The following is a 19,484-nucleotide window of genomic DNA, read 5'->3' as shown; positions in this document are numbered from 1 at the left end:
CTGTCCTGCCCGTAACCCCTCGCCCCACGCACGTGGAGAACACAGTGGGCATGGAGCAGGTGTTCAAATACGCACACGGACACACATCCTCCAGAGGATGGGGAGCCAGGGCCAGAGGCCCAGGGCCCCGAAAGCCCGCCCACCAGTCCAGTGCTCACTGTCATCAGGACTCCGAGCACTGACCGGCCCAGTCGCTGCCTCGGAGGTGTCAGGACCGCCCATTCCCATTTGCCAGGCAGGAAAACTGAGGCCAGCCAAGCGGGCCCCTCACACCTGGAGGGAGGCGGGGCTCACAGTGTCTCTGGGAGCCAAGGCAGGTGCCAACCTGGTAGGCCCCCGGTGGGTACTGCCCGCGGGTCCCGGAGCTGCCGGGCTGGTGGAGGGAGCCGGGGGCGCCGCCTGCTGGACACGAGCTGGGCCACGCAAACCAGAAAGAGCAGGCCAGGGCGGTGCACCAGGCCCCGTCCGTGAGTGGACCATGGCCGGGCACCTCCCTGAGCCGGCCTGTCCACGTCCGGAAGGTCCCTGCGGCTGGGAGTCACGCTTGTACCTTTCCTGGGTCCTCTCCTACCACTTTGATTTGTTTTGTTGTTGTGGGTCTTTTGGGGTTTTCTTTTTTTAAAACCACACACTTGTACTAACTTCGTAATTACAGTGCAGAGCCAGAAATCTGTCAGTGGTTCCTCCCAGCCGAGCCGGAGGCCCCTGGTCGGAGCCCAGCTCTGCCACGTGAGCTTCCCGGGCAATCTCGCCCGGCCTCTCTCTGCACCCCGTTTTCACCTCTGTGAGTTGATGGGAGTGTTTCCCGGTCCTCTGGGCTATCCTTGGGGAGAAGGCCCACGGGACGCCGAATTGGGCCCCTCTCAGTCCGTGGCGTGATCCCACAAGCCCTGCTGGTGCCCAGTCCCCCAGGAGCCATGAAGGACAGGAGACCCAGAACTACCTGCCGCTAAACAGGAGTGAGGGAGGGGGGTTCAGCCCCGCCTCCCCTGGCCCCCCCACCCTAAATCTCAGGCCCACGTGGGGCAGTCCAGCCTGCTGGGAACCAAAGCACCAAGGTTCCAGTGTTGCTCGGCCTGGCTCAAAGACATGACCGTGAGTCAACCTCGTGCCTCAGTTTCCCCACCTATAAAGTAGAGACAGGAACATCACTCTCCTGGCCGGGACTGTGAGGACGGCAGGAGCTAGTCCCTCGAACACGCAGAACAGCACCTCCACGGGGTCCCCCAGGAAAGGTCAGGGTCCTGAGGGTGGCTGCTCCCAGGGTCAGCTCTGCCACCGTGCAGCCCACTGGGCAGGGGACAGAGAGAGGGCACCCTGACTGCTGGGGGGCTGGTCCAGGGCCACTCAAGGACAAGCTGAGCACGCCCACATCTATACCCACACGTGCACTCTCGCACATGTGTGTCCACACTGACACGCATACGTCTACACCCATGCGTTCCCAGATGTTCACACCTGTATTCACACTCACACATGCACACAAAGGTGTCACCCTGTGATCTCCCCAGCAGGGGCACGAACAGCAGCCTGTGGCTGAAGCTCCTGGGGATGGGGGGAGTCCCAAGAACCTGGGTGTTGGGACACCTGCTGGGACTGGGAAGTGGGGAAGGCCTCACACACGGCCACCTGGCTGGGGGGCATAACCACCATGGCCACAGGAGCAGAGGATGCCTTACGGAGCCAGTCAAGGACCAGGGACTCCGGGAAGACCACTGCCCAGGGAGCCCTGGCGGTCTTGATGGGGGTCAACTCTGGGGCTCAGAGCTGGGTACCAAGGAGGTAAATTACTTTCCAGAGGCTTCCCTGGAGGCAGTGACAGGCAGAAGCCCAGGTGCCCCGTCACCCCCACATACCCCTAGAGCCCTGCCCACTGGGAGCCAGGCGTCCACCTCACCCCCTGCTGGTCTGCCTCCCCGGCTCCAGGAAGCCCCCCTACTAGGAGAACGGGGTCTGTCTGCATGAACCTTCCCCGGGGGTGCTGGAAAGGCCTCACTGAGCTCATCAATCTAGCGGAGGTGGTACCCCTCTGGCACTTGGCCCCGACCCCCAGCTCTCCACCCCAAGGTCTGACAGGACAGTGGCTCTGGGGCCTGGGCCACCACGAATTCCCTCTGCCCCCAGGGAAGGAGCCGGCACCTCCGGTTCACAGCAGGGGCACGGGGGCGCAGTGGTGGGGGGGGGTCTAGCCCATCACGGTGAAGCTGCAGAGTCCGTCGCCGGCTGGGTGCACGAGCTGGGCACGAGGGCGCCAACCGTGACCTGTGCCCGTCTCCTCTTCCGCTGGCCTTGCCGCGGCAGCCCCGCCTCCCCTGGCCAGGAGCCGGCGTCCCCTTCACTTCCCCTGGGCCCATTCAGAAAGAGAATGGGAAATGTCTGATCAGCATCTGGGCTCTGACCAAATGGAATTTTCCGTCTGTGATGGAAGTGATGTCAGCACTCGGTCAGGCGAGGCGAGATGCTCGGGCCCGTGTCCCGACCGCTGGCCACAGCGCTGGCTGCCAGCCACCTGCAGCACTAAGCACACACTGGGCTCTGTGAGGGCGCCCGCAGCGGGGACTCGGTGTGGCCCTCCCGCCCCCCTCCCCCTAGCCCTCCAGCTCATTTCTCAGCCCTGGACCACTCCCTCCACCCAAGGCCCCTGCAGCCCCGGCCAGAGCACAACCTCCTGCCCCAGCCTGTGGCAAGACACTCTCCTGCAAGCCCCAAGGCCCCCCAAAGCCCCCCTCCACTCTGGAAACACCCCAGGAGCCAGAGCTCGGGGTCAAGAGCCACCCCCTGGCCCAGCTCTGAGGCCTGGGGCCCAAGACCCCAGACTTGGCAGGGGAGCCAAGGACAGGAAGGGGCCCAGGGAAGCAGCTGTGTTCTGAGTGAGCCTAAGCTGGTTCCCTGCACGGGGTGGGGGACCCCTGGCTTAGCCCCAGGCTTGCTGGCAGGCGGGGTACTGGGGGTCCCAAGCTGGGGAGGGTCCACAGTGTGCCACCAAACGTTCCTGCAGCAGGCAGGAGGCTTGGCCCCATCCACGGACGGAGACCACAGTGTCAGGGGCTCCAGGCTGGGAGCCCAACCCTTCGACACCCCACCACTGGCTTGGACACCGCATGTTGGCTCTGTAGCGCAACAGAGTGCACTGGACTTCTTCTGGACATGGCGTGTTGGCGCCTGGGCATCTGCACCCCGCCCCCGCACAACACTAGGCTCAGCTTCAGGGCGGCCTGCTCCGATGTGCCTGCGGCCACCAGGCCACAAGAGCCACACAGGACCCCGGCTGCGGCCAAGCGTGTGCCTGCATGGGAGCACGCCACACATGGTCCACACATCGGAACCCCCAGCAGACCGCTTCCCCACACGCCCCTCTCTCTGGAGAGGAGCCTCTGTGCCTGAGGTCCCCCCAACTGCCCATGGCATGAGAGGGGCCAGCAAGGCCCTGAAGCCCGTGGAGGTGGGGGCCCAGCAGGAGGCCATGGCTGGCAGGGCTGCCACTCGGCTCGCCCCCACCCCTCCCCGCACCAGCCCTCCCTTCAAGAGGGCTCCTCCAGCAGTAAAGGGCAAGGCTCCAAAGACCAGGCAAGTCCACATTCCTCCGGGGCCCCGGGACCCCACTGCCCCACACTCCAACATCCTCCTGTTGGTCCCCTGCCTCCCTGGAGTGGGGAGGCCCTCAGCCCAGGGCCGGCCTGAGACCGAGACACATCAGCACAGGTGGCGTCCGGATTCAGCCCCAGGCCCGACACAGGGACACAGGGCACAACAGACACAGCCCCTGCGGGGCACACAGCTCCCGGGACCCCGCCAGTGCAGGCCGTGCAGGGGGGCGGGCAAGAACAGGTGTCTGAGAGTGCCAACAGGGCACCGTGGAGGAAGGGTGTGCTCCCAGAGGGGGATGGCCTGGGCATAGGCCGGGCATAAGACCCAGGCTGCATGCCTGGGTCCCAAAGGGCTCTGGTGGCTAGAGTGGGGGCAGGCAGGTGTGGGGGGGGCAGCAGACCCTTCCACTGCTCCCCAGCAGGGGACATCCTACCCCAGCCCCAGAACGGCCAAGGGCCTTTATCCAGAGGAAGAGACCAGGTTAGGGTATCCAGGAGGCTGGCGGGATCCCAAACCCCAAGGCCCATCTAGGAATCCACACATGTCTCGGCTGGAGCCCCGGGCCCGGGCTGGACTGCTGCCCTAGCTCCTGGGTCTGGGATCCCTTGCTGGGAAGGGCTCCCACTGCACATGGCCGTCTGCTCTCCTAGGGCTGGCTCTTTGCCTCAGCACCCACTGTCACCCAGCCACGCACACACCCTCGCTGGTCCCTAGACCACCTGGGGAGGGGGCGGCATCCACCTTCCAAGGCCAGGGGCCTGAGGCCAGAAGGGACGCCGGAGGCCCATTCACATAAGTGGTGCAGGAAGCAGGGTCTGAGCCCACAGAGGCCTGTTGAGGAAAGCTCCAGAAAAGGCCCCCCTTCACCACCCGGGCCAGGCCGTGGAGTGGAGCTGGGCGCCGAGCTGGCTGTTCGGCCCGCAGCCCCCCACCCCTCTAACACACTTGGCTGTGGCTCCCAAATGCCGGCAAGAAATTAAAAACAGATTTTCCACTGAGCTGGACTTGGGTTTCCCGAATTCCATGACGGTGAGCTCGTGGCCATCCCCGAGAACGCACAGCCAGCAGCCAGCCAAGCAGGAGCCCAGAAGGGGCCCAGCTATCCGCCCAAGCCCCCTCACGCTGAGGTCTGGGACTCAGAGCGCGAGGTCGCTCATGGACGTGCAGCAGCTGAGCCCTGACGTCCCCATGGGGCACACAGCATACTTGCCCCTATCCTCCAGGAACTGTGGGGACAGAGGCTTTGCAAGGCCGGAGGTGGGCAGAAGGCCCCGAGAGGAGTGCTGGCGGGTCATCCCCCAACCCAGCCCCCGCCTGCCGCCCTCCAGGTGTGGGGGGCCAGCCCGCTCTCCTGCTGCTCGTGTGACACGGGCTCACGGCATGAACGCTCACAGGAGCTGCCCTCCCCATGGCAAGGGTGTCTGTTTTGGTCCCGGTGCTCTCACACATTTCCAGCATGACACCCAGAAAAGCCCTCCGCTCTCCAGGCCTGTCTGCAAGCGCCTTGCCCCTGGCCAGCCCTAGAGACCCAGGCCACAGGCCTCAGCATAGCCCCGGGCCACCAGATGGGCCCGATCCCAGGACACGCATCAACTAAGGAGATGTGGTTCAGGGGGTGTAGCCTCCTGTGAGGACCCCGGCCTCAGCCAGCTTCCTCTGGGGAAGGGGCCCGCTAGCTGAGGCCCGAGGGCGGCCCCCATGTGTAGGCCCGTGTGTGCACATGAGCCCATCCGGGCACCTAACAACAGTGGAAAGGGAGTCTCACGAGGGGTCCCGCACAACCCCTCCCCCGCAACCCGCCCGTCCCCTGTCACCTGCAGACCCTGGCCCAGCCTGGGCCCTCTGCCTGCTCCAGCTCCTGGGGGAACTCCCCTCACCAGGCACCCTCTCTGAGGCTCTCCTTCTGCCCCTGATATTAGCAGGCCCACCAAAGCCCTCCCAGCCTATCCACACCGTGAGGCAAGCTTGCCGCCTGGGCTCACGTCTCCCCGGCTATGGACACCACCCCCACCCCCGGCCCCGGAGTCCTGCCGCGCAGACGGCAGACCCGATTCGGGAGGCATGAGCCATCCCATCTCTGGCGGAGACCCCAGGGCGGACCCAGCATTTGTGGGCTCCTCCTTAGGACCTTAGCTCAGGGGTACCCTCTGGATGGAGGCCCCCACCACTGGGTGGTCACATGTCCCAATGCCGGTGGGGTCACATGGGGGCACTTCCCACATCTGGGACCCAGTTCCGGGGCTGCAGATTTGGTTCCTCTTCTCCAGGCAAAGACTCAGCAGAGCTGCTGGTGGGGGAGGGGGCCCGCTCCCAACACCTGCTGCGCTCCCCAGAAACAGCCCCTGCTGGGGGACCCAGAGAGCCTCTGCATGGGGGCCGCGTCCACAGAAAGGAGGCCGGACAGGAGCCTGCACACATCTCCCAGCCCACTGACGCTGGCTGGCCAGTGGCCACGACTCTGCTCCCACAGAGGCCACAATGCCCACCCCAAGGGCCACTGTGGTGCCGCCCCGAGGAACACTTAGAGAAAGGACAGCAGGGGCCCCTCTGGGGGAGCGGCCATGGCCTAGGCTAAGAGCCAGAGTGCAGCCTGCCTGAAGCCTGCCCGAGCCCCTGCCCAGGGCCAGCAGCTGATGTCCCTCCCTGCACATCCCCTGCACAGACCAGTACGGTGCTGGCAAGACGGCTTCCCAGCTCGTCCCCAGACCCTTGGAAACCAGGAGCCACCAAAGGCAGAAGGATGGGGCCTGACAAGGCAGACCCCACACCGACGCCAAGTGGGGGATGTGCCAAGTTTCCCATGACACCCCCCACCCACACACCGCCACCCAGGTGGAGACCTGGGACTTGGCTGCAGAGGTCACCAAAGGCCGTGCCCTGCCTCACCCCCCCACCAAAAAGGAAACAGCCAGGCTATCTGTTCTGGCGGGGCTACCCTGCCCCTCACCACTGCATCCCCAACGGCCAGCCCCTCAGTGCTGTCCGTGCATGGGGTTCTCTAGAAGCTTCCGCCCTCTCCTCAGTGAGGTCCGTCCCATTTGTTGTTTCTGTCGTTTGCAGCCTCAGCGCCCTGACGGTGACCACGGGATGCTCGCTGGTCACGCATTAAGAACCAAGGGCCAACAATAAGGTCCAAGAGGCGGTGACAGCCCAAGAGGGCACATGGAGTGACTGTGGTTTAAGTGACACCCACCGCACAGGAAGACTTGCACGGACCGAATCCAGCCAGAGGGCCTTTCTGGTGTTTCCTCATACTTTTTGCCATTTCCCAAACATTCCATGAGTGTTTAACACTTTTGTAAATGAGAAAACAGGCGACAAGGAGGGTGAGAATGGGTCAGCCCACCCACAGCCTGCAGCCAGGTACGCACCTCACCTTGCCTGAGTCTCAGCTTTTGACCAAGATGCTGTGGTCTTAGCTAGGAGACCACTGGCCCCTGGCAGTCATACAACCCAGAGCTCAAAAATGCCCTCTAAGCAGTGCCCCCGATCTGGGTTGGCACACTTCTGGGCACAGAGCGCTCCCTCCCTCCCGAGGCAGGATGTTCAGACTCCCTTATTTAGGCCTGAGGCTCAGGCTCCTCTCTGCCCCAGGGCCTTTGCATGTGCTCTTCTGGTGCCAGGAACCGTTTTCCCCAAGGCCTCTGCATGGCTACTTCAGTCTTATCTTTAGGGTCTCAGTGGAAGCACCCCAGCACTCGGGGTTCTAACAGGAACCCACGTCCTGAGTCCTACGTACTGAGCAAACATGAGGGGAATGCTACCATATGACCTGGACAGGGAGCCAGTGTGCCCACTTATGCCAGGCTCCAGGCAAGTCCCAGCCTTCTGGGTGTTCGCAGCCTGACTGATACCCTCTACAGCAGGCCAGGTAGCACCTCCTCCAAGAAGCCTTCCCTGACCACTGGGCTCCTGCAGGCCCTGTCTTGACACCTCCAGCCCCTCACAGCTCCCAGCCTACCCCCACCAACCCTGAACTGGCAGAGCAAGGGGGAGTCGTGAGGGCTGGTGGGGACTGATGGTGGGGACTAATGGTGGTGGGGCAGATTCCTTGACGGAAGGGAAGCCCAGACAGATGGCTGGTCCCACCCAAGGTCACACAAATGGGAAGCCACAGAGCTAGGGCCCAGGCCCCCACTCTCCAGCTGGAAGAAAGGGTTTGGGACCCCTGCCCAAAGCCAGGACAGGCCCTACCATCACCACAAAGCAGGCTGGCCGCAGGCCACATCAGGCCCCCAGACATGGGGCCCAGCTGGCTCCGCTCGGCCATGCAGACACCCGGGGGTCTCCTCCTTCCTCTGGGCCTGCAATCTTCCCCACTGCCCCCCCCCAAATGAGAGTTCCCATCCATTGAGCTGTCCGTGGTGCAAGGAGCTCTAGGCCCAGCCCCAGGGGCACCAGACCAACAGCCCCTCCTGGCAGGCAGCGGAGGGTGGGGTAGCACTGAGCAAACTCCAGAAGCTTCTCTGCTTCCTTCCAGTACCTGCCTACCCACAGATCCCATCAGCCCCCACAGAAACCATGGTGCACCCTCCCTGCTAATTTGTCCATTCAGCAAACATCACGGGCCCCCAAAAGATGGATGCAAAAGCCTCCCCTCCTCATGGGAGCCTGAGACCTTCAGCCCCAAGAGAAATGCCATCCTTGCTCCTGCTGAGGCTCCAAAACGCCCAGTGTAGGACCAGCCAGTGCTATGGGGCCCCCCCATCGGCTCCTAACCCCTGCAGGGGGCTGGCAGAGGGGGACCCAGGAGGTCTCCCACCCTCCCAGGACTGACTCTGCCTCCTACCACCTAATCATTATGGAATCCTCAGCCAATCCCCTCTCTGAGCCTCAGTTTGCTAATCTGTACGATGGAGACAATCATTTTCCTCTCCCAGGCTTGGAAGAGATGGGGCTAGTGAGAGACAGCCCCACATAGGTTCCCAAATCAGAGCCTAGCTCATGGGGTTTTCCAGTGGGTTTTACCAGGGCTCCCAGCAGTGCATGGTGGGGGCAGGAAATAGCAAAGAAGGGCCAAGGCTGGTCTCCTCATGCCACACACACCCTCTCTTCCCTGAACCCAGGCCCCACTTTTCCCCTGGGTAGTCCAGAAGGCAGAAGCCCTCCTCCCCAGCTGGACCCAGCCCACACGGGGGGTGGGGGCCGGCCTAACAGGCTCCCAGGCCAAGGGGGGGTGCCTGGGTTCGGAGGATGAGGGCTCCACCACTCACCAGCAGGAAATGGGAAATGGGATGGGAACAGCTGCCCCACCTCCCACCCCCCAGTGAGGAACACTCCAAGGGAGGCACGAAGAGGCTCCAGGCCATGGCCCCACTGACCCACTGCCCAGCCACCCAGGAAAGAAGCTCTGTCCGTTGCAACCAAAAATGGAGCCGGAGCACAGGGCCCTTGCATCCCTCACTCTCACTGTGACCCCACAAAATCGGCCAGCCCAGATTTCAGGGTGTGACAATGAAGGATCGGAGAGGTCAAGCGCTTGCCCCAAAGCACCAGCACGGGAGGCAGGGGCAGGATGTACGGGGCCTGGCTTACGCTACAGCCCCCAGCCAGGAGCGGAGGCGGCGGGGGATGGAGACGGGCTGGTTTCCACGCCGTGAATTATTCAGTGGCTAATTCGGCTCCACAGAGAGGAGGCAGGAGAGTGAGTCAGAGCCCTCCCACAGCGGAGGAGGGAACAGCGCTCACAGAAGCTGAGGGCAGACATCAGGGACCTCTCAGGGGCACAGGGCCCTGCAGGGGGTCAGGCTGAGTTGTGGGGGCCCACAGCCATTCTGGAGGCTTCCACAGGCTGGAGGCGTCGGCCCCTCACTCATTCCCCACAACATGTCCCAGATCTCCAGAGGGCAGGAGGGGCTCCAGCTGGTCCAACTGAGGCAGGCAGGCAGCACAGCAAGCCTCTGGCCAGCAGGCCAGCTCTGTGTGGGTCCCAGACACCCCAGGTGGCCCCAGGGGCAGCCCCAGAACTTCCCAACTGACAACCGGCGGAGAACTTCTGCCAGCACAGACCCTGGCCTGCGGGAGCCAGGGGCCGGACATGGCAGAGCCAGGACATATGGGAGGCCTCAGGGAGCACAGAAGGGTGCTGCTCCCACACCGGTCGGCACCCCAGGGCTGGGCTCCTAGAACGTGGGCGTCGAGTTTTCTAAAAATCTTGCCATCTCTGGGCATGCCTGGGCCAATCCCTGGCCCCCTTTCTAGTCTGCTTGGGGTTTCCATGTGTCCTAGCTCTCTGCTTCCGGTTCTTGCTCTCTAGATAAAGGCAACCAGGGAACACAGAGTCCTACATAGGTGAGGTACGATCACGTCCACGGAATCCTGGATTCCCAGGCCATCTCCACCAGCAAGGCCATTCCACTCCACCCAGGGCTCTGCAACGACCCCTGGAGAGAAAGAACCCCAGGGGTGTTCCGGGTGACCAGGCATCCTAGTCATGGGGCTTCTGGAATCCGGATCCCCAGGCAGGAAGGAAATGCCCACAGCCTGGTCCCCTGCCCTGCACTCAAATGACAGCAGCTCAGTGCGGGGGGTGGTACTTGGGCTGGGCATGACCCGAGGCCTAGGGTTCTACTGGGAGAACCTGGCCCCTTGGGCAGAACGCTGCAAAGGCTCCCACCGGCCCCCACCCGCCCCCAGCCCCCTTAGAGCCTCCCAGAAGGAGGCCCATCTTGAGTGCCTGTGGCCAGGCCTCCCATCCCCAGGGGCTCCTGGCAGCCACGGCTCCAGTCAGTCCAGGTGTCACCAGAGCACACACTGCACCCAGCAGACAGTCACTGCCCGCCTGAGAGGGCTGGCATCTGCCCAGCTCACTCACCCACCAAAATCTTGGCAGGGAGTGGGATTCCCCAGCCCGGGGGGGGGGGGGGGCAAGGAATCCCCTCCTGGCTGCACCCAGTGCTCTGAGGTATCAGCTTGGTCTCAGACCCCTGGGCTCTTCTGGGTTGGGGACTCTGCAGGGCCCCAGGTCAGGGCTGCCCCAGGTGATGGGCAGGGGCCTGGGCTGGAGCTGACAGCTGGCAGAGGGGGCTTCACGGAGGGAAGCAAGGAGGCTCCACATGACCCCAGAAGGGAGGGCCTAAGTAACACTAGAGGAGAAGGCTAGAATCTGCAGGAGGGCCATGGACCCTCCATGCAGGATGGGGGTCTTTAGACGCTCACAGAGGGGAGCCCCAGGACACAGGAGGCGACCCTGTAGAAGAAAGGGGCTCTGACTCACGAGAAGGCGGAGGCCGTGACCCTCCAGGAGGACAGGGGGCGACGGCGACCCTCGGAGGACCCCCCAGACCCTCGACTGCGGGGGATGGGGGGTTGGGAGTCTTCAGACCTTCGAACGGAGGGGCCCTGACCCCCGACCCGGGGGGCCGCGTCACCTGCTGGTAGTCGGTGTCCTCGGGCCGGAACTGGCTGCTGGTGGTCTCCCAGCGCAGGTCGAAGTGGGGTAGCCGGTGCAGGAGGTTCACCCACCAGGGCGCCGCGTAGCTGACCCCAGCCATGGCGGGCTGGCCGCCTCGGGCGCGTGCCGCCGCGCGGCTCTTTCGCTGGCCCGGGGGCGAGGGGTTCAGGGGTCCGCCAACCCCCGCCTGGCAGCCCGCATCGCCCGCGCGCTCCTGGGCCCGGCCCGGCCCGGCTCGGCCCGGCTCGGCTGCGCTCGGCTCCGCTCGGCCGCCCGCGCCCGCCGCCTCTTTGTTCGCCGCCGCCGCCGCCGCGGCCGCCCCCGCCTCCGCGCGTCCCCGCCCGCCGCCTGCCGCCCCGCCCCCGCGCCGCCATTGGCCCGCCACCCGGCGGCCCCGCCCCGAAAGCCCGCCCCGCCCCCCGCCACCATTGGCCCGCGGCCCGCCGGCCCTGCCCCTCTGTCCGCCCGCCCCCTCCCCGCTGGCTCCGCCCCTCAGAGCGTGCCCGCCCACCTGCCCCGCCCCCGTCCTGCCATTGGCTCGCTGGACCAGGCTCCGCCTACCAGGGCCCCTCCCCGGGGCCGAGGGGCGCCTGGCGGGGAAGGCGGGTGGAAGCTGGGACAGTGTCCCTCCACCCGCAGGTGGGGGTGGGCGCTGGGACCCTGGCGGCACGTCCATTCGCCTGGACACGCTCCCCCTGGCGCTTGTTCATTGGCTCGACCACTGCACGTTCCGTGAGCTTCTGCGGGGGTCGGCGTGGAGGGGCCTCGGCGGCCTCCGGCGCACGCAGCCTGTGCAGCCCGCAGGCCTGTCAAATAATGGTGGTCTGGCCTCCCAGCCGGCCTTGGTCGTCCACGGCTGCGTGGTCTGGAACAAGTTAAGATGCTCTCTGTTCCTCAGTGCCCTTGTCTGTGAAAGGGAAGTGTAAGGGCTCAGGACATCGAAGTGTGGTGGAGGAGAGTGTGTAAGCGGACGGGCGGGTGGATCCAGTCCTGGCCTGGACACTCCTTTGGGGAAGGGCGTGTCTTCTGTTAAAACCCAAGAGAAACACAGTGCTCTGTCCTGGCCTCCTTGAGCCTGGAAGTTAAGGCAGCAGTCCCGGAGGGCCCAGCATGGACTTTGGAGCCACACAGTCACACTTCCTAATAGGCAGCGTCATGCTTGCTAAAGTCGAGTTGGGAGCCCCAAGGACAGAGGAGCCTGGAAATACTCTACGTGCACAACTGTGGCTCGCCTCTCTCTCGCACCCCAGGGCAGTGGGTGCATATCCTCTTGGCTCTGGTTTGTCACCACCCTGCAGCATTGTGTCTGGACCTCTTGCCTTCTGAGAAACAGGTCCCTCCCTACACCTGGGACTTTGCCACCTGCACACTCTGGCTCAAGCAGCTCTGTGGGCAGACAAGCCCCTTCTGGCAGGCTGGGCTGGGCTCTTACAGACGCTGGGCAGTGCTTCCCAAAAGGCCTGTCCCTCTGCTCACCCGATTCCCCTGACTTGTCTGTCTTCCTGTGATAAAGCTGGGTGGCCTCCCTCAGTGTCCTACAAAGGCCCATGGATATAGGAAAGGGCTTTGCAAAACTGTGGTTTCCTCCTTCGGGATAATTTGGATACCACCCTGCTGGGGAATAACGGCCTGGCAGGAAGAGAGAGGTCATATTCTCCATCCCTAAAGGGCATAGTTTCTGGTTGTTAACAGCTGGTCACACAGCCACACACCCCCTGCTTTACCCCGACTCCCAATGCTCCCAACACCAGTGTGGCAGGCCTACCAGGGCCCCCTGGGGAGGCATGGGGTCTATGAGCTCTTTTCCATGTTTCCAGAAGCCTCAAAATATTGCGCATTTTCCTCTGATAAAGCCAGAAATCCTGACCCAAACATATGAAATGATAACCCAACCCAAGTTGACTTGTATCCCCTGCCCCCCAAAAAAGGTATGTCCTTATCTTACCTTCTGGCACCTGCCACTATGATTTTATCTGGAAATAGGACTGTTGCAAATGTGATCAAGTTATGAGGTCCTACCAGATTATGGAGGGCCCCAATCCATTGATGTTCTCTTCATACGAAGAGGGAATTTGGACACATCGGCTCAGAAATACAGCGACACAGGGGAGAACACTGTATGAAGACAGGGGCAGAAATGGGGGTGATGTGCAAAACAGGATTCCTGCAGACCAGCACCTAGAAGGGCAAAGGAGGAAAAGGGAATACTGGGTTGGCGGGGAAGGGCACAAGTAAGGCCCGTCCCTACTCCACCCTCCTTTGGCCTGGTGGCATTGCCTGGAGTGACGGTGGTTTTTCCTGCCTCTCCTGGGTGACTGTGGCCAGACTCTGGCCCCACTCTGCAGATGGAGAAACTGAGGCCCAGGGCCCACCATTGCTCTGGAGGCATGAGAATCACCACCCAAACAGGGAAAAAAGATTCAGCCTTGTGCTGTGGGCCATAAGTGGAAGGATCTGAAAGAGGGCCCTAGTGGGAGAGGTCAGAGAGGACTCAGTCTACTACACGGGCCACTGACCAGGGCACCAAGGGACAAACTTTGAGTGACTCAGCAGTGACTCAGGAGAAGGCAACAGATGGCGAAACAGCTAGTCGTCCCCCAGCTAGGGAAGCAGCTGGGGTGTCCCAGGGGGCGATAAGCTGGTGGGACATCCCATCCCCTCTGCTATGGGGACCTGGACCTGGCAGCCCCGAAGGCCTTAGCATGGCCGGTTGGTGAAGACAGGAAGGACAACTGGCAGTCCCCAGCTGAGCAGCCCTGAGCCAGATGCCCCTGGAGCGTCTACAGCCCTGGTGTGATCCAGCCCCCAGCCAGGAGTCCATGTCACAGAGCGGGGGAGTGTGGGAGAGGGGGTTTTCAAGGCTCAGCAATGAATACACTTGTTTAGGTGGGAGACAGGCGGGCCTCAGTGTCCTGTATTTGAAACGAGATTAAAACTCGTCCCATGTCCTGCAGAGGTGGTGTTGGGGAGGCCGTGTCTGGAGGCCGCAGCAGGACCTGGGCTCCCTGGCGCTCTCCGTGTGTGTGCCCCATACCGGCCCTCCCACCAGCTCTTGGCCTCTGAGCCCCGAATCTCTTCTATCCTCTGTTCCTAAGTTAACTTTCCCACATGCCCGTCTCTGATCCCTCTGTGAGCCTTTGCCTTCTCGGGGCTGAAACAGGTAGAGTCAGGCCTCGCTCAGGGGCGGGTGAGAAGCCAGCGAGGTGACATCACGCAGCAGCACTGTTCTCTGCAGCCGAGAGGTGGAAACCACCCACATGCCCACCCGCGGGCGGCAGACGTGGGGCAGCCTCCCAGCGGGGCGCGCCATCCAGCCCCGGAAGGAACGGACTTCCAACGAGGATGGGTCTCGAAAACGTGACGCCGAGTGACAGAAGCCAGACCCCAAAGGGCCACTTCTCATGGGATTCCATCTCTAAGAAACACCCAGAGTGAGCAAACCCACAGGAACAGAAAGCCCGGGGCTGGGGTTGGCGGGGGCGGGAGGAACGGGGAGGGACTGATTTTCCAGGCGTCGGGCTTTCTGCTTGGGTTGATGGGGGTATTTTGGGAAGAGACGTGGTGGTTGCACAGCAGTGAGAATGTACCGAGTGCCGCCAAAATGCTCACTTAAAAAGGGCCAGAATCATTACGTAGATCTTGACCGCGCACACACACACAAACGATGACAACCCTCCCGCCCCCTCCCTCCCTCCCTTCCTTCCGCTGGAGTCGAGTTTGTAAGTGAAGGACAGAGACAAGAAAGCTGCTGGGAAGCATCTGGTAGAAGCATCTGGAAGGGAATGGGAGGGCAGGCCAGGCCAGGAACTCCCCAGGGCCCGTGTCCCAGGCCAGGAAGGTGGCTGCGTCGAGGCTCCTGAATGGCTGCCCCAAGACCTGTGGGCGCCAGGAGAAAGACCAGGCAGGGCGGGGTCCCCAAATGCCAGGGCGGAAGCCAGAACAATGGCGTCCCCTGCCTTTGGACCCCTTCCAGGGTTCACATTTTCCATGGAGATAACACTCATGAGAACTGGCAGGGAGAAGAGAAAGCCAGCGGCTGGGTTTCCCTGGCGCCCTCCGTGATGTGGCTGGGTGATGCGTCGCTGCATGGCCAGCCCCACGCCCACTCCCTGCACACACCTGGCTCCTGGGTCCCGGCCCACGGGAAAGCCACAGGAGCACTGCTTTCAAGGTGGAGCGATGCCGGCTGGTGTGGTTCTTGAGGGGTCCACAGAGCAAGCCGGCCACGGACCCAGCCTCAGTGAGCAGCTGAGCCCCCCTCACTGTGAGGAGCACTGTGCCAAGAGTCACAGGAGGGACCTGGGGCTCATCCTGGGCTTTGTCTGCCAACTATGAGACCTTTGGAAACCCGGGTCACCTTCGGGGGCTTTATGCTTGCTAATCCCTGTGTCCCCATTCTGCAGCTGGGAAAACAGAGGCTCCGCACCGTAATCCTGGCTCATCAACAAAGCAGGAAGCTGCATTCAGTGACTGTTCTCCCACGAGGGGCGGGACTCCGTACAGGACATGACACAGACTTTTGTACAAACGTGCCGGACCGCAGCGGACGGCTCCTCTCTGCCGCCCACGAAGGAACCGTCACTCCCTCACATTGCAGACAAGGATACTAAGGCCCAGAACATGAAACCACTCGCCCCGAGTCCTGGGCCAGGAACCTGGAGACAGTGTTCCCCTTGTGGTAGGCATCACGGGGCCCCGGCTAGTCAAACAGGGCCTTCGGCTTCAGGGGGTTACATGTCATGTCTGGCGGCCGTGTCTTTGTTTTGGGCAAGGACTGACCACATCAGAGAGACCGGCCGTGTGATTTAGAATGGCAGCTTCGGGTCACACAGTGTCAACTGACCTGGTGACCACGTGGGCCATGATCAATTGACCGATCGATCAATCTTGCCTGCCTAACGGGAGCCACGCACCAAGTCTGGGGGCTGGGGCTGGTCTGGGCACCCCTGGCTGGCCACACTCCGTGCATTTGGTCGCACACCAGTGCTGGAGGCTCACACGCCCCGAGGGCAGCAGGAACCTTGCCTGTGGACCTCTCCCGGAACCCCATCTTGCGACACTTCCTCAGGCTGATTTTCATCCCTTGCTATAATCAACTGTAACAGTGAGTCCATGAGTCCTTCTAGTGAGTTCTCGAACCTCTGTGTGGTTTGGGGAGCTCTCCAGGCTTGGGACAGCTAAAGTGAGAAATGGTGACCTCAGGATCCCGGCTTTTATGACCTGTCCCACTCGGGTCCCGCTCGGCCCCACATGAGACGGATGACCTCCATCCCCATGTTAGGAGGAGGAAAGAGGGCTTAGAGAATTAGTTCCAGGTCCAGGATGGAAACCCCTGTCCCTGACATTTCTGGTCTGACTTTGCCTGCCGTGCAGCCCTCTGGGTGATGGATTTTTGGCAAGGCCAGCATATGACTTATTTCTGACTGCATAACCCCCAGGTGTCGGTGTCTTAAAACAACCTTGGCCCTGTTTGTTCATGACTCCAGGGGTCAGCCGTTTGGGGTCAGCTGGGTGGTGCTTCGGCTGCTGTCACCCAGAGTCACGCATGTCCCCGTGGTCATGGGACAGCCCGCCGGCGCTGGGCGGTCTCAGGTGGCCTCTGCTGACTCAGTTGGCCACACACCTCCAGCCACAGCTTCGCCCAGCTTCTTCCCTGGTGTCTCAGGGAGGCTGGGGAGGACGAGGGACGAGCCGTGAAGCAAACAAACAGGTCTGTTCCTGTCCCATTTAAGAATGCTCTGTTGGTAGGGACGCCTGGGTGGCTCAGTTGGTTAAGAATGCTCTGTTGGCCACAGCCAGCCACGCCAAGCCCAGAAACCATGGGCAGGACGGAACCAGGTGTGGACAGAGGGAGGTGTGGACACAGGGCCGTGGCCATGTTAGTCTTGACTGCTCAGCCTTCCAGAAGAGGGCTGATTTCCTCACGTCCTGGTGCTCTCAAGGAATGGCTGTGGTCGGCCAGGATATGTCCTTCCTCCCCGGCAGGCACAGAGGACGGACAGACGCGAGCCTCTGGGATGAGCGGTGTTGGAAGCTGCAGTCGTCGTGGTCTCCTCCCGGCAGCTCAGGAACCTCGCCTCTGTCTTCAGGAGCAGCGGGAAGGGGATTGTGGCTTCAAGCTGGTGACAAAGGCTGGCCAGGCAGCTGTTGGAAGGATGGACTGCCAATCACACCGTCCCTGTGCTCCGGGAGAGAGGATGCCTTTCTGGGACCTTCGGAAGCAGGCCAGCAGTGTGGGGAGGGATCGGGGCCTCTCGCCTGGGGCCGTGGGAGATCCGGGCTCTCCCTTCCCTCTCCTGAGCCCTGCCAGCTGCTCCCAGCCTTGAGCTCTGGTGACTGTTCCCCTTCCAAGAGCTGAGACCCTTGGGCTGGGCAGCCTTCCAAGCCTCGGTCCCCCCGTCTGCAAAAGGACGACCCTCTTTTCTTCCCTCCCTGGGCGGAAGCCAGGATTGCACTGGAAAAGGGATATTCACAGCTGAAACCCAGCTTCTGTCTCTCACTGTGAGCTGTTCCCCCACATGATGTGGCCAAGTGCCCCCAGGGGCCTGTCACTCACCCCACAGCCACTACGGCTCTGCCTCGCCCGGGTGGAGGCCAGCCATCGCCTCCCCATGTGGGGGCCCTGGGGGCCCAGACTCCACGCGGGCTCAGACCAACCTCGTTCCCTCACACATGGCCTGGCCTCACTGGTCAGGGAGCCGGGCTGAGTGAGCCAGGGTCTCCCACCCCAGGGTGTGCTGCCTCTTCTGGAAAGCCCCGGAGACCTCCTGCTCCCCTTGGCTCCAGAAGGAAATGTCAGCCCAACCAGGGCCAGCTGAAGGTCACCGGGAACACGGGGCCAACAGGGCTGTACTCCTCGCCCGAGCTTGTCCTCACCACCCCGTCTGCATGAGGGACACAGACCGTGCCATTCTCTGGCCATCTCTCCTGGAGGGGCAGGGAGGCAGGGGTCAGGACAGGAGCAAGGCAGAGCCTTTCGGAACCAAAGCCACGATGATGACGTTACCAGACCTTGATGGGTGCACCGTGCACGTTTCTGGAATGGACGTCATCACGCTCTCCAAGAGCTGCCCTGGCTGGTATAGGCCTGTTCTGGTCACCTGCTCACTGCCTCCCAGAGACATGGCCCCTGTCACTCCCTTCTTTACAGATGGGGAAGCTGAGGTTCAGGTCACCCCAGGTCACCTGCCAGGGTGGTCTGGCTGGAAGTCTTGGCTCGCATTCTTGCCTGCAGGCCCAAGACACCTTTCCTGCCCAGATACCCCAGCTGGCTCTGCAGTATGAGAGGGGCGGTACGTGGGCGAGCAGGAGGCCCCAGGGGACCCACCTCCCTGCCTGTCCCCGCTTTTTGCTCCATCAGGGCCCTGGGAATGCACCAAGATCCCTGAGGAGGAAATGTCCTAGAAATGTGCTCCCGGCCCTCTGGGTGCCCCCAACCCCCCACCACTCACCCCCCAGCGCTCTCCTCTCTCTCTGCTGGGGTGGCCGGGAGGGGCTGGCTTCACGGGGCTTCAGGAGGCACTGGGGGGAGACAGTATTTACAGGGTTCCTCACCAGCCCCTGAGCCAGTGTGCACCCTCCCAGGGGCCAGCGGCCAGCAGCCAGTGGGTCTTTTACCTTCTGAAATGCAAATCGGAGGCTGAGTTTTGCTGCTCACTGCCCTTCCCTGCCCCCAGGTTCCCAGGGTGACGGCCGAACCCCTCAGCAGAACGCACAATGCAGTCCTGCAACCTCTGCTTCTGCCCCTTGGAGCCCCTTCCATCTCCAGGGTGAGGACTGAGGGCTCCCGAGGCAGGAAGACCCCCACCCACCTGGCCCCACCCCTCACTCTGTCCCCTGGACCCCTGGCCACTGCCCGCTCTGCACTCTGTGCCCTGGGTCTCTCCTACACCTGAACCCTCACTACCCTGGTGGGGAGGGCTCCGCCAGAGGTCCATCTGCCCGTGCGGGGCCTGGCACCTGGGCAGGTGGATATTTGCTGGGTGCAGGAATCGGCCCTGGTCTGCGTGGAGCTCTGCCCAGTAGACAGACGTGCACACAGATGAAATAAATTCTGGCACCTGAAGGTACCCCGTGCCTTCCCTCCCTCAGTGCCTGGCGCACTGCAACTGGGAGAACGTGTAGAAGGGAGGGGCTGGGCCCGGATTGCTTCCCAGCAAGACAGAACCCTGCGGGATGGCTTGGGGACAGGACACTGCTGGCAGGCAGCCAGAGGGGGAAGGGAGGGCCTGCATGTGCCTGGAGGGGAGAGCAGGGGTCAGGGCCACACACAGGGAGGCATGCCAAGGCAGGGCGTAGAGGGAATCCAAGCGGCCACGTGGAACCTCTGTGAGTCTGCTGGGGAGAGAAGGTATGTGTTTACCCTGGTTTTGAACCAGGGCCCGCAGGGCAGTGTGGGGAGGACAGAGGGAAGGGCCTAACTCAAGAATCATGGTGCCAGAGGGAAGTAAGGAACAGGGAGGAGAGTGCTGGCCATCTGGCTGGATCTATCCTTCCCTTCTTC

At 62.7% G+C, this 19,484-nt stretch overlaps 1 protein-coding gene across 1 annotated transcript in view; it reads right to left on the bottom strand.

Moving 5' to 3' along the window:
• Window positions 1-11,288, bottom strand: part of TTYH3 (tweety family member 3) — a 28,803-nt gene extending 17,515 nt beyond the window's left edge. The window contains exon 1 of the mRNA XM_045992795.1: window positions 10,959-11,288. Within this exon, the coding sequence (XP_045848751.1) occupies window positions 10,959-11,081 (123 nt within the window). The 5' untranslated portion in view covers window positions 11,082-11,288. The remainder of the gene's footprint in view (window positions 1-10,958) is intronic.
• Window positions 11,289-19,484: the final 8,196 nt, after the last annotated feature.

This window comes from Meles meles, chromosome 21 (genome assembly GCF_922984935.1).
Source record: "Meles meles chromosome 21, mMelMel3.1 paternal haplotype, whole genome shotgun sequence".
NCBI classification, from domain to species: Eukaryota; Metazoa; Chordata; class Mammalia; order Carnivora; family Mustelidae; genus Meles; species Meles meles.
Note: the sequence above shows the minus strand (reverse complement) of the source record. Positions and strands in the feature narration are given on the sequence as shown.